Source organism: Anguilla rostrata, chromosome 6, assembly GCF_018555375.3.
Source record: "Anguilla rostrata isolate EN2019 chromosome 6, ASM1855537v3, whole genome shotgun sequence".
NCBI classification, from domain to species: domain Eukaryota; kingdom Metazoa; phylum Chordata; class Actinopteri; order Anguilliformes; family Anguillidae; genus Anguilla; species Anguilla rostrata.
In genome coordinates this window covers 8579957-8606219 of record NC_057938.1, presented here as the reverse complement: position 1 = coordinate 8606219, position 26263 = coordinate 8579957, and the positions used below count along the sequence as shown (strand labels likewise).

General features: G+C 43.8%; 1 protein-coding gene across 4 annotated transcripts in view; it reads right to left on the bottom strand.

Annotated features, from left to right (window-relative positions):
* LOC135256418 (transforming growth factor beta receptor type 3-like) overlaps positions 1 to 26263 on the bottom strand; it is a 73291-nt gene that overhangs the window by 23645 nt on the left and 23383 nt on the right. For all 4 annotated transcript variants that reach the window (XM_064338166.1, XM_064338168.1, XM_064338165.1 and 1 more), the window contains exons 3-4: positions 22975 to 23162; positions 7248 to 7385 (exon numbers count right to left, since the gene is read on the bottom strand). In XM_064338166.1, coding sequence (XP_064194236.1) covers positions 7248 to 7385; positions 22975 to 23162 — 326 coding nt within the window. The remainder of the gene's footprint in view (positions 1 to 7247; positions 7386 to 22974; positions 23163 to 26263) is intronic.

Sequence of the window (26263 nt, the reverse complement as noted above, 5' to 3'; positions counted from 1 at the left end):
GATTATACGCCCTAACAGTTAAGATTTTCAATTCACCAGAATGATAACCTAAAGAGAAATTATTATTAACTGTAATCACGCAACAAAAAAAAACAGCAGACTACAGTACAAACTGAAAAAGGTTAAAAAAAAAATGTTTTTTTTTTAAAAAAAGGGTCCAAGAATGGCATTGACTAAAAACACATCTGCGAGAAGGGACCCTGAAGCATGGGCAGGGATCTTGATTACGTGCCGTTTGGGTTTTGGTGGAGTGACTTGGTCAGGACCGTTCCACGAAGGAGAGACCGCCCCTTTGACTCTAAATGGAGCTCGACCCATGTGCTTCATTTCAGAGATAAGCAGTCACACGTGCAGAACAATCTACTCTACACTGCAGTGCCCCTCGCACATATTCCAGACAGCACTGCCATTGTGGTTTTCCTGTTTGTTTGCCCACTGTATCGTGCCTTAATAAGGCCAGGTCATCGCAAACGGAAAAATACTGACGTCACCTCTAAATGAAAGCAACTGATGACAAACAGAGCTCTGGGTTTGATTAGCTGCTCTAACCCTGCACCAGCCCAGCCCACAAATCAAATATTCAAATCAGAAACGGGGTGGGGCACAAGGAGGACAAATCCCAACACCCCTGCACTCTTCCAATTTGGTCGGTATTTTGTGTTTCCTCATAAGGCAGCTCCGATGTAGTGCGAAACATCTGCCTGACCTGTGGCCAATCCGGTCGGTTCCTCTGGCTTTCTCCCCAAAGGTAATTAAAAAAAGAGAGATAGCAAAAGGCAGTGTCGTGCAGAGCTTTATTTAGCATTATCTTTTTTTACTACTACAAGAAGGAGGAAGAAAGATAGTGTTCCACATTTTACTACTACTGTGAAGCGTCAGGAAAACACAGGGAATTTCATGTGAGAGGAGGGGGGGTGGGTTTCTCTGGAAGTCAGAAACCAACCTCTCTAGAGTTGAGGGCTCTTGATCTGAGGCCTGTTTACCGATACATAGGGTATATCTCAACCGCATGTGAACCACAAGCCATAATTATTTTAAGATGGTAACTGAAATGTTTCATTGAAATGGTACTTTGCAGAAAACTGTTTTAAATAGTTGTAGAAAGCTTGTGTGCACTGTGGTTACTGACTGATGATGCACATCACCTTCGCTTTTCACACAGGAAACAAAGGTTTATGATGCATCGACCACAATGTTTCTCAGGTGAACTTTTAATTTTAGAAGGTGGGCGGTAAAAGAGAACTATTACAAAGTAATTATTTTAACATTAAATTCATCTTATAACACAAGGTAGCAATTCCCACTGGGTGTCCAGGTGAAAATTCAACTTCATCTGATTCTCTGTAGGGTGCACAAATTCTTAAAGAATGCCACTCCCAAGCTCTCAAACATATCACTTCTGTAGAGCGTAGTCTGCATAACAAACCTTAAAGGGTCAAGCTTCCTTCCTGTGGCTCAGGCCTGTTTCTTCCTCTGAGGAAAAAAAAAACAAAAAAAAAAACAGCTTCCTGCTGCCCAACGACCGCTTCCGCTTCATACGCTCAATTCACAGTGACTTCATGGTGTTCGTTCCTGCCTTCCTTCCAGGCGGCCGCACGTTAACGCCGCACGTGCCGAAAGCGGGGGAGAGAGCGGCGAACGCGCCACTGTCATCCGTCGAGGTCCGCGACGCGTGCGCTAAAGTAGCCCACAGGCGCTTCTGAGGAGCCCAAGGCTCAAAGTCAGTCACGTTTCGTCACTTGGTGTCCGGATGACACGCACACATATGCGATAATGCCCAAGAAGGGCTTTTTTGATTTGGTGTAAATATAGTTCCAGACAAACAAATCTCTGGCTGCAATAACGGGTTCTGTCTCAGGGACCTGGCAGGTACGTGCCACAAAAGAAAATGGCACCGCATGCCTCGGCCCGTCCTTTCAGTTTAAAAGCAGCAGTCGCGTTCACTTACTAGTTTCATTACCGAACACAGAGGGGCTTCACTGCAGGCCCTAAAACAATACGGGCAGGCAGTCAGGCGAACACTGAAATGTTCTGCCCATGGTACATTCTGTACCAAGTAAAGCAATTTATTCATGTTCAAAGGCAATTCATTTTAATACTTTCAGTTTCAATAACAAATATAACGTTATTGTTTCGTGGTTTTATTTTCAAATGTATGGGAAAACAAATGTTAAAACTGAACTCAAATCCTCACTAATTTAGTCCTCAGAAATGACAGCCAAACCATGCTGTGTTCAAGCTGAATCGGCCATAAAATTCATTTGGACCACAATCTTTACAAAAATCTCCCTTATGTGTTTTATCGCACTGGCACAGAATCCAGCTGGTCAACGCGAAGTATGTTTTACAGCACCGTGTCTGGATGGAGGAATTTAATGGCAGTGCTGAAGGCGGCCAATACCAACAGTCCGCACTTGAGTCTTTAACCCAAACTCGCCCCATCTGTAAAAGTGGACTCGGAGTGAAAAACTGAAAATCACCAGGAAACCAGGGCTGGCAGGCCTGTTCTCAGACAAACTTTCCTCAGGAAAAAGCCTTTTGATGTGGGAGCTACAGAACAGTATTTTGCTGTAACTGACCCCTGGTGAGGTGTTAATGACTACAAGCTGAATAAGTGTCCATTAAAAATGCTGTTCTGTAATCACCAGTCCACCTGTCTTTCCCTCTGTCTCCACATCTTTCTCCTTTTCTACAACAAAACTGAGTTGAACATACGGGAGAAGCCAGGTGTGAGCATCTGCAAACTTGAATCGCATTTTAAGATGTCCCATAACATTACAGCTACGAGTTACGTTACTAAAATCTTGCTAGAATGTTTATGCATTCCTAGGTTGTTAAACTCTGAAAGGAAGGGGCCTCCGCTTTAAAATTCAGCACACAGGGTGCCAGCCCAGTCTCCGCCTTTTTCCCATAATGCAGAGGGGTCAACGGGCAGGTCAGGTGAGGCCGGCGAGGAGCTGAAAATGGAACAGGGGTCCTTTCTAACGTGCGCTCGGGCTCGGCTGTGGCATGCTAATGAGTCATCCCAGTGGAGCAAACCTGACGCGCGTTGTTCCACGCAGAGGGTCAACTCCCCAGCTCTAGTTACCCCTCGGCTAAGCCACAGCGCCCAGATCAAACGTGCCAAGGGCCAATCGGGTCGCATTGAGCCGGCCCGGATACGTCAATCAAAAAAAAAAAACCCCGTCCCTGCGTGCCATTGTCCGTTTACGGCACCATGGATGACACAGGGTACAACTGTCCATGCTACGCGATCACTGTGCTAACTCAGGGCAGTCGCTGACGTAGTATTGCGCCATACTGTATCCGTGCTAGGGGTGCGCGGGACGTCCTCTGCGAGTTTGGCTGCTATCGGGGGCCTGCAGTGAGTCATTAGCCTGTCCCCAAGGAGAGTCCTGGCTCTGCCTCTAACATTGGGAAACGTCTACCAGAGTGAACGACCCATCCAAATGCATGGCCAACAGCATTAATCATACTGCATTGGGTCTACGTGTCAGCTTTTGTTATGGCTGTTGTAAAAAAAAAAAAAAAAAAAATGTTATTTTTTTACGTGGCAAAGCAACAGTTTTTTTTTTTTTGCTAATGAGTTAGGGTCAAATGACCCTGTGAACTTAAGCGTGTTAGCTTAAACTGAATGAAACAACAAAATTGGAATTGGAATTTTTATGGGACATGATTAATTAAAATGCAGAATGAGAAAGCTTATTTCAGCACGTTTTTGTGTATATGTGTGCGTGCGTGTATGTGTGTGTGCATGTCTGCATGCGTGCATGTGCGTGTGTGCGTGCGTGCATGTGCGCGTGTGTGTGTGCGCGTGTGTAACTTCTTTATGACTTAATCCAGACCATTATCATTAGTCAGAACTCAAGAACCTTGAACCTTGGGGCTATTGAATGGTGCTTCATGAAGCCAAAATGAATGGAGCCATCATGTGCCATCAATGACTCATTGATTTGATTTAGAGAGAGAGAGAGAGAGAGAGAGAGAAAGAGAGGGGAAGGGAGGGGGGGTAAGAAGAGAGAGGGGTGGCAGGGAGGGTGATAGAGAGGGGGACAGAGAGAGAGACTGCAGAGGAATAGTTGGTTGGCATGTTGCTTTGTTTTTAACACTCAAAGCACATTCAGTTCCAATACTATTCTGGTATTGTGTTGCACATTTATTGAATTCACTACATTTCAATTAAGCACCACTAAAATTTAAATTACCAACTACAGATTGAGAAGCAGACACAGCAAGGTGATTATGGAACACAGCTGTAACAATTTTACACCGAGCTCACCACCCCATAAAGAGTTTAGCTGCCGTCAGCCAGCTGTTGTTTTTTACCTGAGCCTGCATGCCTTTCACATTATCTCTGCGCTCACTGCTCTCTGCTGGCAAATCTGCCCACACACTGAAGCAAGCGCCCAGACACACGGGTCTGCAGACCCTGCTGAAAACTCCAGCTCAAACCAGCTGGGATTCTATGCTGGTTTAAGTTGGTCTCTAGCTGAACAACGCTATAGTTAAAGTAAGCTACCGTTCAAGCTGGTGGACTAGCTGACTTTCAGCAGGGAGAGAGAGAGATCTACAGAGGAAATCTCACACACTGAAGCAAGCGCCCAAGGATTTGCCTCTACAGAGAGAGAGAGAGAGAGAGAGAGAGAGAGAGAAAGAGAGCCCTGTGTCATCTCAGACTCTCTCCTTTCATTCAGCCTACAGCGGCGTTAGATATGTTCTAACCCGGCAAGTGTGTTACATCTGTGCTAGCATCTGTGCACTCCGAGCCTTTAGGCTGTGTTAGGTGAGTGCCAATCTCTTGGCTGTTTAACATGCATTTCAAGCCTTTGGCTGTGTTAATGCATGTCTCAGCCATTTGGCAGTTTAATAATATATCAAGCCTTTGGCTGTGTTATGTGTGTGTGTGTGTGTGTGTGTGTGCATATGCCTGTGTGTGTGTATGTGTGTGCCTCTTGTGTGTGCATGTGTGTGTGCCTCTGTGTGTGTGTGTGCATATGCCTGTGTGTGTGTATGTGTGTGCCTCTTGTGTGTGCATGTGTGTGTGCCTCTGTCTCTGTGTGAGTGTGTGTGTGTGTATGTGTGAGTGTGCATGGTAGCCTTGTGACCTTTCATGACCAGTTTTCCAGTACTACAGCTATGTTGCATGTGTTATGACCCTTCAGCTAGCTGTTTTACATTTAAGCAGTAATGTGCACATGTTCATTCTGAAACTATGATACAATTTCACCAGCCCTTCGGCTGTGCGTTGTGCCTTTGTATATGACTTTGTTACCCATACACACTGCAGGAAACCCGCAACTGGCAGTGGAAACTAATGAACCACACAAGACACCCCCAATTAAAAAAAAATGCATTTTCACTACCACTTTTTCCACTCATAGTATGTTCATTTGTTTCCTTGAAGACTAAAATATGCATCTGGTGCTGCGGTCTAGATTTTACGCAAAAAATATAGATAGCAGAGATATGGTATGTGCACATAATAATGTTCTTATGTGGCATTATATGGTATGTTAATAATAAGACATAAAACTTCACAGGAATGTGCTTTGAGGGCAGTTTTAACAATACATTTGGAAATGATTATCACGTAGAACCACAAACTACATGAAAGTATTTGAAGTGTATATACTACAGTCTATGAGTATTATAGTTAAGGGATTGCTTAAAGGGGCCTGAAGTTCAGATGAGGTGGCCTCTTGCTCTTTCTTCACAATGATTTTCTCATGTGATAGGGTGTCTTAAGCCAAGAGAACTAGGCCAATCCATTTTCTTTTTCTCCCTAGGTTTAAGAGTTGGGCCCCCTGAATTCCAACTAAATATATCCAGGGAGTTTTCATAGCGGGCGGGGAGGAGAGGGGGGGAGAGGGGGTATGTACCCTTCCTCCAAGAATACCCTATTCCCAACGCGCACCACGCAAGCTTTGCGTCACCACAGAGCCTGGGATCGTCCTAGATAATCTTAACTGATTTTCTTTGTACAAACGCTGCTGACCCATGTGAAAATAACTGAGAAACATTTCTGAAGAACTGTCTGGAGGACAGCAATGCTGTTAAGGGGTGTGGCACCAAAAACCCTAATCTCGCTGCTCCGCCGTTATCATCTGTATGAATATGTTTTTTCCTAAACGGATTCAAACTGGAAACCGCAAGCCTGTTCCTATGACAACAGCAGGGGCTGTTTTTGGTATACACCTTGGAGTGGCCTCTGAGAATGAAAAGCGAGCAAACGAGAGCCTCCTTTTCCAACGTTTGAGCACACAGGAGGGTCGGGCGTGACCGCTAGGCCTTCCTGTCAGTGCAGAGGCTGGTACAGTGCGAGAGCGTGGGTTTACAGTGAAAATATGTGGAAATGGCTTTAAGCAGAGATATACATACTCACACTAACAAACCACAGAAGCCCCTTGTCTCGCCCCCAGCCTCACTTTTCCCAGATGCAGATTAAGATCTCTTACAATAAGACTAATTAAAGCCAATAATTTAGTCAGTGTCACTTACAGAGGGTAGCTTCAAAAAATGGAAAATCATAAAAGAGCTTCCTTTCAAGTAGAACTGCTACAGCTATCTTCTGATCAGGTCTTTTTATGCATGTCAGTTTGAGCAGAAGAAGGAAAGATTTTTCACAGGAAGGAAGTCTGATGTAAGTCACTAACATCAATGTCACCTAGCACTGTGCCAAAGCTTCATTAATTGGGTCATGGAATTAGTGAGAAGAAATGTGTCAGTAAAAACCGAGGCTTCCTATTGCAGGTGTACAATGAGACGGCTTTCAAAATGTGGCACTTTTGATACTGAAAATACAGTTTCCATAGTGAAAATACACAAAACTGAAAATACATACAACTTAGTACATAATAATAATAATAATAATAATAATAATAATAATAATAATAATAATAATAATAGTTGTTATTATTACTATCAGAGGCATTAATATGTGTGTGCAACATAATTTAATTTTAAATCCCTCTCTCCTGTAGAGGGCATGAATTTGAAAGTCTACCATTCGCCTGAGTTTAAAATCAGCCTCACTACCTGCATTCTGAGTAATAACAGAACACGCTTTCCATTTCTAAAGAGGTCTACGAAAGGCCTCAAAGAAAGAGAAAGACTTCAAAGGTCATCTGTGGGCCGACGTGACATTTAGACGCACTGCGATGCGAGAGAGATGAGAGGGCAGGAAGTGGTAGTGAAAGTTACAGAAGGTTGGCAGAGAAGACCGAGGGGAGGGATTCCGAGCGACTCACGTGGAAGACGCGCCTGACGTTGGGAGCGAGGTTCTCAGTTCTGATCCGCCATAGCAGACGCTGGGGTGAGTTCAGCACGAAGACCAGGGGCTTACGGTGGACCTGGAGGGACTGGATGGGCTTCAGATGAAGAACCACCTTCATTGAGGGGGAAAGAGTACAACCGTAAGTTCAGAGAGCACTTATATACACTTAATACATTCCCAGCATGCCTTGAGGCCACTATCACACTCCATACAACTATGTCACAGTCCGGTCAGAGAAAAACCTTGGCCTGCATGTCCTCTGAAATTTGTGCTTGCAGCCAAAACACAAAAAGCAGAATGGGTAATTACTATGTACCTTATTTACATAAGAGTATGCATTTTTAGGTCATAATCAGTGTGTTGTTTTGAGTGTTAGCGGTTATGAAAATCTCACATCAATTTCTCAGGAGGCTTCAGCTTTCACACACTTAGCTCCACAGTTATAGCAAGTCAAGGCAAGAGGAAGTCTGCAACTTTGTGCACTCTGAGGCATGCACGCTGGCCTTAAAATTGATTTCTGCCTTATGTGAGTGACAGCAAGAACCGCTCCCACACATGTTGTTCTAAGCTGCCCCGCACCGCTGGCCCACACCAGGGCCGACAGACCAAATTTAGCGGGGTGATTTAAGGCCTTTATGTGCAGCGAAAGCAAACCCCTTTAGGGCCACGTTTTAATTTGGCCCCATCAACAGGCTGACAAGGATGTACAATTAATCACAATTAATCATAATCTTCGTGCGGTGAACAAAGTCCTTTTTTTTTTGGGTGGGGGTTGGGGGAGGCGCTATCTAGCCTGAGTGAAAACAGTCTCTCTGGAATGGACAGACCTGACTGAAGTGCCACAAGTTTTAATAAGAGTCTAGAATAACAGTTCTAATAATGTGTTGCTGTTACAGCCCCCCACCCCCACCCCACACACACTTTAATTCCCAGGCTGGTCCTATTAGGGACTTCCTGTATGCGTGAGCCCCGTGCCCTTCCCTTATCCAGGCCGGCCAGGATTCCAGTCAAAGTAATGCGGTCCACTCTTACTCTCTGAAACTCAATCAGCTCTGCTTGTTTGGACAGCCTCACTGAAGAGAAGGAAAACAAGGGGTTTTCTCGGCGGTAATCGTTTCATAATATTTTGATTTTCGTTCGCGGACGCAAGTCCCTGTCAGAAACGCAGTGACGAGCGTAAGAGGAAGAAATCCTTCCCTATTGCGCTCGGGAGTTCAAAGTGCTTTTCTGATCCCCTTGTGATACCAGTGTTATGCACAAGCGTCTTAGGGGAGAGGTCCTAGAACAAGTCCCGTCATGTGACCGACGCCCCTCAGTCTTAAGAACACTTAAGCCATTCACGGCTCTGCCCGCGGTCAAGGTCTGAGCACAGAGAAGACGAAGATCCTTATCCGCCGGCAGGACGACCTCTTTTTTTTTTGTAGTCTAACCGTAAATCGACCGCAACCGGCATGGACTTGTCATAACAACGCGAATGAGATTAAACTGTATAAACAAGGGCGCAGGCAGAACAAGAGACAGAAGGCTGCCAAACTCTGAAGACCTTGGAACCTCTGCGTTAATGAACGAGACACGCAGTGTTCAGCCTGCACACAGGGACCGTGAACAGTAACACACTTTCTGCCAGGACGATACACATACACAAAACAATGAATGACCAGCAGCTGGTGTGTGTGTGTGTGTGTGTGTAAACAACAGAATTTAGCAAGGCGGCCCATAAAAGCAAAGCAATAACGGCGATATAAATGAACTTTAAGAGAGAACCGTGGCAGATAGGGCCTTTGGCAGCCTAACCGCAAACACAGGCGTGTGAGCGGGAGGGACAGGGCCCCGCGCTGCAATTTTTACGTTTCCACTTACACACGGATACGGCGACTTTTAATTCAAATTCTAAATCAAGTCAACTGTTTACATTACGGCTGACGTTTTGGGAAAAGAGACGTATCCCAGTTTTGAAAGTAAAAGCGATCACTGTGGAATAGTACCTGCAAATTTTGGCTCCACATCACGTTCTGTGAGGAGTTCCAGAAAAAACAGTAATAAAGAGTCAGTGAAGGGGAACCAGGGGGCAAAGTGAGCTTGCTATAGTTGCGAGGAGTTTTACAATCAGATGCCAAATTATTCAAGAATAAATGACTTCAAATTACGTAAGCAACCAGTTGCACAGAGAGAGAAAGGCAGAGACAATGAAGCAATCAGTCAAAATAAGGGTGTACCCATGCTACCAGTGTCTGTGGGCCACTGGAAGAGGATCTTGGCCTAGGAAGCTATAAGCCAGCATCCAGCCCTCTTTTCTGCTTTGATCTGTCAATATATGTACAGACAGAAAAATGAAATTTCATCTCCCAAGTCGCAAATACGCACAGAGGTACAGAAATTGCCACGGCAACCAGAATACAAAAATAATCTGCAGGGCCTGGTAAACAGTTTAGACTCCTGTGTTGTTAGGAGGCCAGGGTGAGAGAGAATAAGAGGAAAAACAGAAGGATCAAAGCCTGCAAAGAGAAGCCATTAGCCTTTTGTCAATGCCCTGAAAAAAAATGCAGATGAAACAAGAGAAAAATGCAGTGAGAAGACAAGAGCTGATTAATGAGTCTTGTACAGAGAGAGCAGCATTGGTTGGATTCGGCAGCCACATTACACTGGGTATCGCAAGTGCCTGCGGTGGGGAGCAGAGACTTGCAGGGTGGGTGTCTCCTTCTCGTAAATTTGAAACCGCGAATGGAGACAGCAGCTGCCATTCCGGCAAGGCGACCACTCATGGCGCGTTCCTCTGATGACCCTCACCTGTGAGGGGGCGAAGGCGTGGATGATCCTTTTCCACAGAAAACCACAGATTTGGCCCTTGGGAAAGGTCCAGGGCCAGCGCGAGGGATGACTAATCGTCCCCTTGCACTTTCCTAACTAACGATGGTCGGCCTCTCCGGATGTTGTCAAAGCAGCCAGCAATCCAATGACGGGATGCATCTTTTCAATTGCTCAGTCATTGTGGAGTGAAACAGGATGCTGTCAGTTTAGACTGAGAACACGTTCACGCTACTGCAATGCACTTACATAACAGCATTTAACATCACTACCAAAAGGCTCTCCTCCACTATCCAAGTTGACAGCATGGTTTTCATCAGCACCATTAGCAGGAAGTGGCTGCTTCCTCTATTGACTACGGATCTACGAGACACCTCCCTTCAGTCAGTGACTCACCACTAAACTTGACACAGGCCTCTGAAATCCGTTTTCTCCAAAAAGCAATAATGTAGAACAGTTGTTAAAAAGAAATATGACTTGTATTTTAGTCACTACTCCATAGTGTGAAACAGGGAACACAAAGCCATTACTCTTGTTAAGGGATCTGAATTTTTTTTAAACTAGAAGCCATAAGGGAAAGGGATAGGTAAGTATGTATGTATGTGCATGAGGAAACCATAGAATTCCTCGACCTTGTCTGGTGGCTTGTTCATTGCTTCTGAGGAAAACATGTCACTTAAATACTCCGGGTGCATGTATGTTTGAACATGCCCCCCTACACCACCCAAAGTATACCTATGGCCAGGAAACTAGAAATACCGCCTTGCGGTTGTATGCCTCAGCAAACCAGTAGCCAGTGCTCTGTTTTTCGCGGTGATGTGCTGGGGTGGTGGTATCAAGGCTTGGAGGTCAGCAGTCTCAACAAGCTGTTAAGGAAGGCCAGCTAGGTGATCAGGTTGGAACTGGACAGTGTGGAGGCAGTGGCGGAGAGGAGGACGAGTGTGTATATACGTATTAATTATTAAATTATAGATAAAATGAACAGAACGGAAGCATTTTCGGGGGGTTTCAGAATGGTTTTACACACAAGAAATGCAATGGAAGTTGAAACTGAATTTCTTGAGTCCAAGTGGACGTTTATGCCAATTTTGAAGAAATTCCCTCAAAGCGTTCCTGAGATATCGCGTTCACAGGAGAATGGGACGGACGTGAGGTCACAGTAACCTTGACCTTTGACCACCAAAATCTAATCAGTTCATCCTTGAGTCCAAGTGGACGTTTGTGCCAAATTTGAAGAAGTTCCCTCAAGGCAAAAATGTGTTTTGTGAGGTCACAGTGACCTTGACCTTTGTCCTTTGACCACCAAAATCTAATCAGTTCATCAGTTCATCCTTGAGCCAGATTTGAAGAAATTCCGTCAAGGTGTTCCTGAGATATCGCGTTCACGAGAATGGGACGGACAGACGGACGGACGAACAACCCGAAAACATAATGCCTCCGGCCACGGCTGTGCCGTCTCAGAGGCATAACAAAACTGCAAATAGTCTCCTTTGAGTGCATCAGAGTATGTGCAATGTGTTTGTAACCATGTGCAGCCTGCATTACTCTGTACTCTCACAGATGCGAAACTGCTTCATCCTGCAAGCAAGCACTTTTCTGCATGACACAAAGTGAAACTGTGGTGCCCTTGTTCATCTCTGAAGTTTTTACCATTTGTTTGCCTGTGCACGTGTGTACAAACGCAAGTGTGTGCGTGTGTTTGTGTGTGTCTACGTGTAGGCGCCTGTGTGTGTGTGTGTTTGCACCTGAATGTGTGACAAAGAGACGCAGGTTCATCTAGATAGCTTATATATCGTTTGCATGGGACTAGGAACTAGAGGGTTCGTGTAAGACAAAAACACCAGAGGAAGGAATTCAGCCATAAAAGCAGAATAAAACCTGTTGACTGCTGTTCTCATCAGAGGCTTCTGATCCGTGCCGATGCTGCATCAGTACCTGGAGCCTCTCCGCTGCACTCTGATGGCAATCGGTCTGCCTCTGCTCGGTGGCAGAACATAAAAGAGCAGCCCGATAAGGCTCCGAGACAGATAAGCAGGCCCGGCGGACCGCGAAAGTATGTGCGCCCAGCGTCGGTTTGCTCGAGCCTGAGAGAATACGCTTTGACTTCCGGGCCGCGCCGGTCCCGTGCATTACCACTTCCTGCTCGCCTGCGGCATTCACACTCCCCTGACAGAACGCACCAGCATCACACCTGCTCAATAAGCATTTTGACAAAACAACAGAGACAGTACAATGCAAGAGATAAACCAGGAAATATTCTGCGGAAGTTCATCGAACCTTGTGAAACAGCAAAGCAACTGCATTGACTTTGCACAGAACGCAATGCGCAGCATCATACTATTGTGGAAACTGGTTACTGTGGAGGTACATTTACAAATGCTGACAGAATCATAAAAATAGAGCTGGAGTAGAGTAATGTTTCATGAGCAGCAGTCCAGGGTCAATGAAAATTAAAGTCCCTTTGATTGTGTGACATATATTTCAGCTGGGGATTAAAGCATCTTCAATCATTGCCTTCGGATACAAGCTCTGCCAGGAACATTACTCTGGCTATACAGCAATAAATTCTCTTCCTACTTTCATTACTAAAAAAACTTTACTATTTTTCCCAAGGACCATAGTCCTACAGGAAAAATTTAAGTTCAGTAACAACACAAAACTGCATTACAGCAAGACTGAGTTATCTGTTTTTATTCCACAGTAAGTTTACTCTGCACTAGGGGTGGAGGGGGGTTGCCAGTGTTTATCTGCCTTCTTGCTTTTGATTCCCATGCTGAACTGGCTTCCTTGCTGCCTGCTTTATGAATGGCAGATGTTGTGGAGCACTAGGCCAGAGTGAACACAATGTCCAGTCACCAGCGAGTAACGGCTCCACTGTAAATGCGAGCACTTGTGGTGAACCAGATTTGATGAGGAACAGCTAAAATGTAAGTTGTAGTGCAGAGAATACAATCCTCACATAGTATCTCTTCTCTGGTCCCACTCCTTCACAGGAGCAAGTCAAAGTCGAGCCTCTTGACAGCACTGAGGCACGATCTCCAAGCAGTGGGAGAGACCTGCTGTATAATCCCCTGTTTGTGCGTCGAGAGCTGGACAGTCTCTCCAGAGGGGCTATCCAAGTAAACCCACCTGATAAAACATTTGCCCACCATTACTCACTTTGATTCTCAGCCAAGCGAGTTGGTTGGACGCTTCAGTTTACTACGGTGATTAGAGGAAGGCTGCCTGTAGGCGAGATTAAACAGTCAGTTCTGCCCGGTCTGGCTTTCTTGTTTGTTCTTCGCATATCAGCTAATCGTCTTCAGAAGTATAGATAATCAGTCCTGCCCTGCAGTGTCTGTCTCCGTAGTTACAAGTTAAAAAAAACACATTGTTTTGTATCAGAACTATGTTCCTTTACGCCATCCTTTATACACACAGGGTAAATCTGAATGCCTTGCAAGAAATATTGGTAAATCTTCCTTTTATAGTCACCTAAATACAAGGTAATTACCAGGAAATACGTGGTAAAATATTTATTATTATTATTATTATTATTATTATTATTATTATGATCGGGTAGTTATCACTGGTTAAAAATAGGTAAATACTAGGAAGCTAAAACCGAAATGCTTAGAAACAGTTCCTCTATTACCTATTCATTCAAATTATGAAAGGTTTAGGCTGGTTATAGCCCGAGCATAAATGTGTACTTCGTACGATCTCCCAGTTTGATAAACCTCATTCTTGTTTTCTAGGCTGCAGTCTGAGTACAGCGACAGCTGAAAGGGTATGGCAAACCATGAGGCTATCATGCTAACGGTAATCCTGCAGTTAACCTGTAGTGTGACACACAGCAGAAAAACACTGAAGGGGGGGGGAAATCATAATTCTCTAGCATTAATCAGCTCATAAAACTGACAGCTACTGCCTGGCCTCAACCTTCCAATTCACTGCATGACACTCTACAATAAGGTCAACGCTGAAATATGAGACACAAGCCCTGATTGTTATTATGGACCCCTTTTTCACCAGCTGGGAGACCTATTAACATTTTAGACCAAGCGTCTAATCTTGTGTAAATGTGCCACAAAATAATTCAGCGACTTATCTGAAAACATTATTAACCTCTGTCTCACTTTACTGTCTGCCGCCTAATGTTTTTATCAGATATTTCAGAGGGTGCAGAATGGCGGCTTTGTTGCTTTTTTGTTTTGCTGGTTTGTAAGGAGGTTAGGAATGCATTCAGGCACACGCGAAGGCAGCGGGTTCTGGAACTCCCATTAGAGTCTGTTTCGGCAGCAGCTGAGGTCACTGTTTTTGTCATCGTTTCTAGTCCGCCCCGTTCCAGACACTAACACACCGAGACCAAAACACTACCGTCCGATGATGCTATGGGTCAAAAACACATTCCTGGCAGGATCTGAAAATGGATTACGGTAATATTTTGTAGTCTGTGTATTACTGGAGAAAATAACAGAAAATTTAAGAATGGCATGCTTGTCGTGTCAGCAGAGACCTGGAAATAAAGATGCAGCATGCAACAAAACTTATTATTCAAACTTAACCGAATAATCTGTAAGACGAACTAGCCTGCATTTTGAACAGTAAACTACTCAGTCTTTTAAATGTTCATGGCAGTAAGTTTCAAAGTTTTTGTGTAACTTTCACAGCTCATACAACTAATAAACACTACAAGATTACTTTCCTTTTAAGGAGAACAGAAGTGTTTACCACTGAAGGATGTTAAAGTACACAGACTTATTCTGTGAAATATAGAACTCCAAATGTCTGTAAGCGTAAGAATGTGTTTTTCATCATAGCTTAAATGTTGTTTCTCTTACCAAATTTAGTCAGAGAAATCTAATCGAGGAAAAAAGTTTGAATTTCAAAGGGAGAACAGCTGTGTATTTCCTTGTTATTAATGAAACATTACAGTCCAGGTTCTCTAGGTTATTCCCATAAAATATGAATTCATCTAAAGCATGCAGGAAGCATTTCATTTGTTCCACTCTTTTTATGAAATTCTAGGAATCACAAACATTTTCCAAAGGTTTCACACCAGAATGCTAATTTGAATTTGATGCTTAACAGCTGGTGTGTGTGTGTGGGTGTGTGTGTGTGTGTGTGTATGTTCTGCCTTCAAATGTGTAATAGTCTAGTGTGTTACCACTCAAGGCCCATTAGTCACTGACGCTGACCAAGGGTGATTCAATATATGAAGTGCATGGATAAATTCCCATATTTTAAAAATATGGATAAATCATAATTTGACAAACTGGACTTTAAATAAAAACAAAAGTTTATTGAATTAAAATAAACAGCTAGCAAACTCCTCTGTTTTTCCTTTTAGGTTGCTTTCAAAAAGTTTAATAACCGTGGAGGCACCCTTGAAGCTAGCTTTCAATGTCAGCTACAGAAAAATCCAGATAATTTGTGCATCAAAAGAAATCTTTTCAGAAATCAACAACAGAAACTTCCTGTTCGTAAATATATTTTAAAATGATCAAATGAAAATGATCAATGTAAAAAAAATAATAATTCAGCCAACCGTGACACTTACAGTAATGCCATCAATTTCTGTTTCCATTTCCCCTAAACCGCTTGAATCGTTTGAATAAACACATACTGTGTAACACTGATCTTTTACACATGATATTGGAAGATTTGTATTCATTGGAATACTGTTGACATCTTTCCCCACCTCCAGATAACTGCTGCTTGGCAAGGACTTGGGAAAATACAAAAGGGGAGTGGTTCAGAACATTCCAGCCAGATCAATTATTACTGCATGCAGGGCAAGATATACTACACAAGTTAGGGCCATGGTTAGGGCCATTGCACTTTTTGTACGTCGCTTTGGATAAAAGCATCTGCCAAATAAATGTAATGTAATGCACATGAGTTTCATACAGAATCAACTGTGTAGAGAAAGTAAAATAGCTAAAATGGAGGTAAAACTCAGGTGAGACAGGCACAACTTTCTAGGAATTCCCTTACTAGGAATTAATATGTCCTTTAACAAAAATGGTGGCTCCAGCTGTTTTCGGTCAAATTGAAAAGCAGTCATGCTGAACTTCTAAACTTTTAAAATCGGCAACTGAAGTAAAATCCATGCTCCTGCTTTAATTGAACTTGCCCTCATACAGCAGACTACATGCAGGATGGAAAATGTCAGTAAAAAAATGTGCTGTTTAGATGGACTGAAGAGGCTCTCTCCAGCACATCCCGTTTGTCATGTAGCCCACAGTTCAGGGCAGTGGAAGTGGGACTCAGTTGAATTAAAATGATGGAGATGACCAAGCTAAACACCCCGTTCCACTCCAGTTATACTTCCTATACCGTTGCGTAGCAGCATGGGGAACAGACCAAAATGGGGCATGAATCACCGCGTGGCTGGAACGTTCTTTGTGCCTTCAGCACCGTGCCCAATGGCAAGTGGCAGGTGTGGAAAACAGAGTCTGGCCACACAGAGCGGGAGGACACTGGCCAACCAGAATGGGATTCTCTCATAGCCTATTATCAACCTGACCACTGTGCGCACTCTGTAACATCAAAGGAGCTACCCTTTGAGCAACAGAGAAGACGTGGCCCTCTCCACATAGATCTAGCCATCCAACCTGATGCATTTCCAAAGGCCCCAAAAACAGTGAGAGTCATCACAATCATGATAACCTCCGAAAGTTATTAAGGAGATATAGGTGAAAAAATACTGCAATGTACAGACATTAGAGATTTTATATTCTGTCTTTTTTCTTCTTCTTTCCAAACAACTGCATATAAAATCAGGCACACTTGTGCAGACAGGCTTGCATATATCCAACTGTGGAAACTGTCTACGCTGCCTTGTGTATTATTGTACTACGTAAAAGTAACATTTAGAATTTTTGGATATCATTCATCTTACCACCACTAATATTAATCAAATTGTAATCCATTCAAACACGTCTCCTTAATCTACTGTAGCAGGAAGAAAAAAGTTATCCTGTCCCTTTTTAGACATTATATAAATATAGCTAATCAAGGGTCATAGTAGTATAGCTAATCGGGGGTCTACTTAACTTTGTTCTATGGGCTTAAACATATGTTTATGATCTAAACTTCATGGCATAAAGAGTTATCAGTGATGTAATATGCAAGATTGATGCCTTCGGTGCAGAAATCTGGCAGTCGGTGACATATTTTCCAGGATGCGGAGAAGGACACAGAATTGCAGGCTCTAGGCAAAGCTCTCCCCAAAACAGAGAGCTTGTGAGCATGTGTGTCACTGACCACAGACCCCTGGCTGTGCTGTAGACCACTCTCTAAACACAGAAAAAAAACCTGAGAATAGTCTGGCCGACACACTCTTTCCGTCAACGTCCTGCTGGATGCCGTTTGAATGGGGAGAAATAATTATTGCCTGAGCCATATACTGCCTCTACAGCCACTTCTTCGCTGACTTGGAAAATAAGCCGCTTAATATCCCCCTCCAACACAAATAGAGGAAAAAAAACCACATAAAGCACAGCCAAGCCCATCCAAAGATTTTTGAGCAACTTCTTTAAAGGGCCGGCTAGTTTCTGAAGCCCCAGGGGTCTGTACTTATACACGTGAACAAGGCTTTTGTTTCCGTTTGTTCTTTTTCACACAACATGGAATCCACAACATTTTTGGGAACAACAGCTTTCCTGTTCCTTTCAGTGTCGGAGGAAGCTGTCTTTACCACAGCCAACAAGCCCAAGGACGCTAAGGACTCGCTGCAAGTGCAATAATTCATAGCACTTAAAAAAAATGAAATCAAGATACATGATACCTGGAATTTTGCATGGAAAACTGGCAAAAATACTTGAGCGGTTGGTTTAAAACTGTCAAGCCTTCATCCCAAAAACACTGAATAAATCAAAATGACTTGCTCAACAATTTCCCCTCAGGAAAAATATGATAGGCCATGAAGTCATAGGTAAACTACAAGCACTAAATAACGCTTGGCTTGATCGCTTGATGTACCCTGAGGTATTAAGATACTGGTTGATTCAGAAGATGACAAGCGGAACTATATAAACCCTCTCAGCTTTCAGTGTTGGAATACTGTAAACAGCAGAGAGACAGTAAATCACACATCCAGTGAATTGTTTATGTCTTCGAAAATCCCTGATTTGACACTTGGGGTCACCTTCATGAGACCTGACCCTGGGTTCTGAGGGGTAGCTGACAGAGATAAAAAACAGCCTAGGGTAGGTTGGGTGGAGGGGTACATTTATGTGACAATGTCTTAGGTATGAGCCTGTAGCTGTCTAGGAAGTCCTTCACCAAGCACCCAGCTGTCATAGCTCATCCGCTAATACGCCAGCAGCCTTAACAAAGGCTTTTAATCTCTGCCCAGGCTGGGGCAGTCCTTCGGTGCGGCTACCGTCCTGCCAGGCCCTGACCTCCCGCCCACGTAGTGAGGACCACACAGAGAGAGGGAGCTTGCCCATTGGCCGAGACAGACAGAGCGTGAAAGCAGGGTTGGTTTCACTAGCCAAATGCAGAAATGCACCACGCGGAGAGAGAGGCGGCCTATCCCTTCTCCCAGTGCAGAACCTCACCTAATCTCATTAGCAGTAATCCAGGCAAATCATCAATCTACTGAGCCCGGGCTTTAGGGACCCGAGGGAGCAAAGATCTCTGGGACAGGGACCAAAGCAAAGAAGCAAAGCCGCCGCAATCCTGATGGCCTGAGAGATATTAAGACCATTGGACACCGGATGCCCAAACAAACAAGGGCTTCTAAGCTCTGGGGGTTAAAGGGGCTTCACTGCCACAAACTGCAGTTTCATTTATTATCCTTTCTGGTTTTTCCAATGTGGATAGGGGTAAAAAAAGTTGTCAATTACTGTGCTCTTTACTATGAACTAAGAAAACCTGAATATGGCTGTGATTGTGCCAGGGAAGGCTCCTCTGTCCTCTAGGATGTATAGGTTGTTCCATTAATTGTTTACAAGAAGTCCATCCGTCCATTATCTATACCCGCTTATTCCTGATCAGGGTCACGGGAGGAGCTGGAGCTTATCCCAGCATTCATTGGGATACATCCTGGGCAGTTCTCCAGTCCATCGCAGGGCACATACACCATTCACTTACCAACAAGTCAGGACCAGAAAAAGACTTCAGATTAGCTAGTGTTCCAGGAACAAATCAATCACCAACCAATAATTCTTGCTAAAACCTGCAAGACTACTGAGCAAACACTAGTTTTTCTCTTCAGGGACAGTGACTGAAACGCTAAAGTAGATTTTAGTGATTTTAGCTTGTGTCATTTGGGCTAGATATAGTACTACCAAACAGAGGTTTTTCCACATACAATATATTCTCTTGTCACAGAGCACTAAGTCTGACAGAAGGGGTCACTTGTGACTTGTGAGTTCTGGCTCCCAGATAAGATCTCAGTTGAGGAATGCACATATATCAAGCTACTATTAGCTTTGTGTCCTGTCCCCTATGGTCTGCATTTACAACTGTGCAAAAACTGCCCTTAAGATAGCAAAGTCTAATAAATACCTGGAGCATTTAACACTGTGAGCGGAACAATCTTATCAGTCAGTCACTGTAGATAAAGCTCATCCGGCCATTGCAAGACACCATATCCCCAAGTCATACTTGCCTAGTGACAGGTGAATAACCTTTCTGAAACAGTCAGACGACTTATGAACAAAACCAAAGTAATTCCTGCCAATTCTGTGAGATTAGAATATGGGTTTTGATCCTCAACTGTCTGGTCACCATACAGTATATGCTTGATTGAATTCGATGTGCATATGAACTGCAAGAATGATAATTACAACAAGAAAGCAATGCAAAGTAACTGCTTGAAAGAGCCGAAAGACCCCCAATAACACACTTATTTTAAGTGGAAAATACAGCACATTTTGAATATTTCTAATTATGTTCAGATTTCAACGAAGACAATCAATCCAGGTTGGAACCGATTAACAAAACAGAAACTTACTTTCTGAGCCATGATAAATAAGACACATGTTGTAACACAACATAAAAATATGATGCGACACCTGTGGATTCTCTTCTGGTCAAAATGCCAGCACACACCATGAACAGGAAGACAAATAAAACCTCAGCAATGTGTCAGCAATACTCAATGGTTGCACCGGCTTTCTTTCCAGCAAATCTTGAAAAAAGTGGGGTTTGCAAAGTGGAGCAACTCATCACTTATTACGCTCATCTGAAGTGATCCTGTAATATCATGCCTCATGACTCTCCTTTGTTTCTTAATGGATAGGCATATAGATAGAAACTGGCATACCATTTCATATGCATACGATCTGTGACAATAGCTCAGGAGAAACAGATATGAAAAAGAGTTTTGCTCTGTCCTTATTTAAAAAAACAATGCAATGCATTTAAGACTGAATAGACACAATCAGTCTTATTATGGTTCTTTAGTAGATTAATGCTCAGATCTTCATCTGGTTCAAGCCTTCATAGACCTGGGATGCTAAAATATTAAAGCACACCGAGAGACAAGAGAGGCAGCCAATGCTCTATGAGTCATGGGGGGACTTTTATAAGCAGTCTAGCCATTCGAGAGTCCAAAAGTGAGGCCCTCCCAGAGTCTGCCGTCTTTTGCAAGAACCCCCACTCCTAGCTGTAGCCAGTGGGAGGAGTAACAGAGAGCAAAAACTGGATTAAAAAAACTCAAGCCAACAATAAGAACCCAACTGATTTAGATAACTGTTTTCCTAAGTCTATGGTAGACCATGGATTGTTTCACCGTCAAATTTATTGAAAGGGAAACGTTTTCTTTTATTTGCCCAGCTTTTATTTGCATTTTCAAGGCGGGGCATCATACCGATCTCTTTCAACTTGTGTATTTAAAAACGCATCTGTTCATCTTTGTGTGCAGATGTCTGCAATATGTTTACTCAATGGCACACTGCTGATATAGATGAGATCATGATGAAGTCCTCTCCTTTTGTCTTTTGCGGGGACAAAAGAGCACTGGAGATTTTCTGCCATGAGATGGAGGCGATAACATTTTCTCCGCTTTTGTTTTTTTTTTACGTCACAAGGTTTCCAGCGACAATCTGATCTTCGGCGGATGTTTACAATCTTCTGCTCCCTTGGTTTTGGCCACGCGAGCCTTTCTTCAGCTTCCTGCTCACAACAGGGGAAGGAACAGCCACTGTTTGCAGGACTCTTAATTACAATGGAAGGACTCAACAGGCAGACAATAGACGCCACGGCAGCAGTATCTGAGACTGTGGGCAGGATAAAGACTGCTGTACAGACCCCAGACCCCCTCTGACTTCTTCAGAGCATGTCTCTATAAATCATTAGTTATGTGCTCTGTAGATGAATCCCAGGTAATTTACATGGCTTTATTGGTTATACACAAGTCTGCTTATCCACCAAAAGCAAGTCAGACTGCGGTTCTGTATCAGCCAGGATTCACAGCTTCAAACTTGTGGATCCAGAGCGGAGTCCAGGGCTCTAACCTCTACCCCACAGTGTTGGCATCAGTATGTGTGGCTGCTATAAGCCTGTCAGCACTGTACTGGTCACCCAACACCATCTTACTGCATTCTGTTCACTGGCAAAGAGACTGGCCTGCAATCATAAAGCACGGATACACTGAAAAAAATCTGCTTTTTGTCTTCAACAGCAAGGCAAACATTAATATTAGCTTGAAAACCATCTAAGCTGCGTGCACATTGCACTCTGGCAAAGACGCAGTCTCAGATCTGCGTGGCTGATCAGGCCTAACTATCTCTGCCGCTCTCACGAAACGGGGCTGAAACCCCAAATCCACCCGGCCCCACTGAGAAGAGCCTGGGGGTTCTAATTCCTTTGAAACTAAAGGTTGCACGGCTGCTCTAGTAAACTCCAGATAAGCATTCGATTAGCATCATCAAACCTTATTAATCGAGTTAAGCTGAAACACAACAGCACGCATGTTGAGAGTTGAGGGAGGAGGAGGAGGCAAGCTGAACCAGATTCATATTTCAGGTTCGGACCAAGGCGAAGCACGCTAGCGTGGTTTCCGGGCTCTCTGAGTGCATGCTGCTCAACCAGCAAAAGTAAATTCTTGCGTTTCCAGAAGTGCCATCTGGCCATAACTGTACTCAGTCATTTGGGATGGTCAACACAGGAAGTGAGCACATCTTCTCTGTCTGCAGTGTAATACCGTGCAGGACCAATCGGCAGACGAGCTGAGACACACAAGCCCATTTCTGTAGTGAAACATCACACTCGACTTGTGCCGCTCCATCCCATGTGATCCGGCTCTGGCCAGTGTAAATATTAAAAAAAGATTTTATGGACGATTGACTCTTTTAAAGGCAAGATAATTTATCACATCCAGCTGTGAGAAAACCCCCAAGAAAAGCTGGACAGAGAAATCACATTATTTGCCTCCACATCTGTACCATCCAGGCAAAAAATAGAAAACATCTGGGCTGGTTAACATGAAAAGATTTCAAGGATAATTATAACATTTGTTTTTTTACTGCTAGAAAGTACTATGAATTTTGGCATCCAAAGTAAGCAACATCTGAATTTGACTGAGTGAAAAGCAGCCTAAATTACCCATAGCTATGTACAGTACAACTAAATTAGTGTAGGAGAAATACAGTTGAAAGTTTCACAATCAAATGACTTGTTTATTATAACATTCTATGGATTCTATGTGATTTCTCTTCGGTGAAGGTTTTAGGCTGTATGGCTGTGAAGGCCTGAGTGTTGAAGGTTCTCTTTGTGCCGCAGATTTGCATGCTGCAGGTTTATGTGCATGCATGAGCTGTGTAATGCAGGGATAAGCTGTGTGGTGCAGGTATGGGCTGTGTGGCGCAGGTATGGGCTGTGTGGTGCAGGAGTGGGCTGTACAATGCAGGAATGGGCCGCATGGCGCAGGAATGGGCTGTGTGGTGCAGGTGATTTACCTCAGCCTGCCCCTCTTCAGTCCTTTCAGGACTGTTGCTTTTCAGGTTGATGACATGCACTTCCTGGGGGAGGACTGTAGTCCCTCTGCTGGCACAGCCTGACAACGCAGTGAAGCTCTTCTGCAGTGCCTGCACAGGGTGACCCTCCCCAAGAGGCAGCAGCTCACAGGGGCTACGGGACAGCGGACCTATGTGCAAACACAGGGAACAGATTCAGCACAGAGCATTCTTCAACAATAACAGCAGAGGTTCAGCACAAAGCAGCTTGTGTCTACTCACAGGTATATGTGCCAGGTCTTGTTTAAGTTAATACTTTATCTTTGGGAAATTTATTACAGCCTCAACTAAGGTATCTCAAGTTATATCACAGAAACAAGGACTCACTGTATAAATATACCAAAAACACATTCAGCGAAGTTGTTTAATAAGACCCACGTTCTCCTACCAAAAGGGGGGATGAGGTCATTACCAAGGTCTCAGGATAGCCCAGGAAATGAAGCCCAGGAAAAAGACCTGGCTCAGTGCTCCACAGCTCCACAGTCTTTTTCACAGGCTTTTCACCACTAAAGACAATAAAATGAGCCTTTCGTTTTACTCCAAATTAAGCCCTGCTCTTCCATGGGCTGGCTTATGTCACATAATTACGGTAAGCCGGGTTTATATAGAAATATGTCAGTGGATTCTGACCTTGGAAGCCTGGGCTAACTTATCCTTTGCTTTCTTTTTTTTAATTTCTTGATTCTTAAAGGAGAACATTGGGCCTCTTTACATCTCTAGCAAGGTGGAAGTCAGCAGAGCTGGCTCTGGAATTCCCTCGATTTGCAGCCAGCTAAGGTCATCTGAGCCAGACAGAGGAGCAGTGGCTTGGCCAGCATCTAGGTCTTTTGCAAGAATCTGTCGCCACTTTTCGTTTCTGACTTCCAAATGGCAAAGAATGGGTACACGCTAGACTTCCATTGACCTTGGGAAAAATACGAGAGCTTTTAAAATAATGATGGTTCAGAAATACAAAAACATTGGCCCAGGGCCCCCCCAGGTAATTACCACAAATTCTTGCTTTCTAGAATAGTTTTCAATCAGGTCCTGTTGATTAAAAACCTAAAAGGGGCTTCTTCCATATTGCCTGTTATTCAACTGTTTTTTATAGATGTGATATGCACAATTTGTCAAATAAGTGCTTTTATTTTGTAAGAGCGATTACCTTTCAAGTACAAACACATTATATAATTGTATAATTTATTTTTGTTTCAAACCGCAGCACTGGTTCCTACATAAAACTTAAATAGCAGGTGACTCAACAGCAGATTTTGAGACTGAGCAATGTCAATATATGCTCTTAAAGTAGGATTTTCCTGGTAAGAGCAGCAGGGCACCAGTCCAAAAAGAGTCTCTCACCAGGGAAGATGTCTTGCTTCAGCCATATGATAAATATAGACAATGTTTTCCTAAGGAACCGCAATAGGACTTATTTGGGGAGACAACACAGACTGTGTTGCCTTTTACAATAGCAGTCGGATCACTTCTAAGACAGGGTCAAGGATGAAACAGGGCCATGGAGGTAGCTAATAAATGACACCCGGGAATGTTTTAGGAAAGGAAAGTGAAACGTTGTGCGAACGTTACACGTCAACAAGGTTCTGCTCCTCAGCCAACGGCGAGACCCAAACCAGGAGGGTGCCTTGTGTGTTATGTCTGTGGCGTTAAAGAAGCAAACCGGGGCTTTTCTCTGCTACTTGTGCTGCTGGGAGTCAGGGAGACAGACGAGGGGTGCGGGGCGGGTCGGATTAGGGAGAGGAGCATGTAAAAATATGAAGACACAGGCTCCCCTGGAACAGGTGTCTGGCAACCCCAGGCCTCCATCACTGAGCCCCTCCACATCCCCCACAGACCCCTAGAATAGACCACTTCAGCCAAAACACATAGAGAAACATCACAGAACTTAAAATGTACTGTCTTTAACAAAACAAGACCAGGTTAAAACCTAGCATACGGCTGGACCTAACACGCGTGATCCGGCCGACCAATGGTGTAACTTCATCACTCAGTCAGTCAGTCAGTCAGTCACTCACAGACATTCGCGTTTGTAGGGCTGGCCCCACTGTTGCGGTCCAGCCAAAAACATGGGGAGGGATACCAAAACACCACATTCCTTTAACACAGGATTTGTAGCACTATTCACTATATTTAAATATTCAAAATTTGCCAGTTTTGCATATGTATTATAATGTATTCACATACATCTGAATTATATATGATAATATACAATACTTCACACTATATTACTTTTCTGCATGGGATATCTAGAACTGGAAAAAGTTATCAAGTTGAGACGCTGATTTGCGTACTCCCGGACAATCACTTCTCAAGACGTTCCACATCACTCGAGAAGAAGCCGTGATGACAGAGCTTAGTGTTTTAATTCCCTTCGTGAGTAACCAGCAACGGCTAGCTCAGTTTAAGCTTGCTCTATCAGCCACTCGTAGGCTTTGAATGAGTTCACCAGAACACGGAAGCGCTGCCGTGATCCAGAACGGCGGCAGCTGTTCAGAAGTGCTACGAAAGCCATGACATACGAAAATGCAACGAGGGGGCAGGCCTGACTGTAAAAAGCGTGTATCAGATGCTTTCCCAAGGGCACGACTTCCCATCATGCCTTGCTCCCTGACCCGAAACCAAAGGCCCACCAACTCATACTTTCCTCACAGAAGGAACTGTGGAACAACAACTATTGGCCAGACTCAAAAAAAGAGGCCCCGTAGTCTCCCCACACACGCACACACACACACAAAAAAGCTTTTGGAAGATGGCCAAGAGATTACGGTACTTACTCTGCAGCGATGCCGTTTCTTTATTTAACTGTTGAGAAAGTATATTGTAAAAAGTATACACAAGATCTGCACAAGAATGGTAGGAAGCCCCCATTTGTTTTATAGTCCCAAACAGAAGTGGTATCAGAGCTGGAAGCAGCATACGAGAGAGTGTTCCCATGCTGCCAAGAATAGACGTTTGACCATCCAAATGCCCATCCACTGTGCCTGGTCCACACCGTCTGAACTAAATAGACAGGGAAATGGTCCGATTGTGGAATTCGCATTTTCGCAACTGAAATGGATTTTTTTCTGAATGGATCTAAGAAAAAAAAAAGGACTGACTTGAAGCAGCGTAATATATGCCAGCAATGTAACATGTTGTGATTTTTTTTGCATCAGAATGTTTTCTATTCCTTGCATTTAAATTTGAAATATAATCAATGATATTGAATAGTTGACAGGGGCCGAATCAATACAAG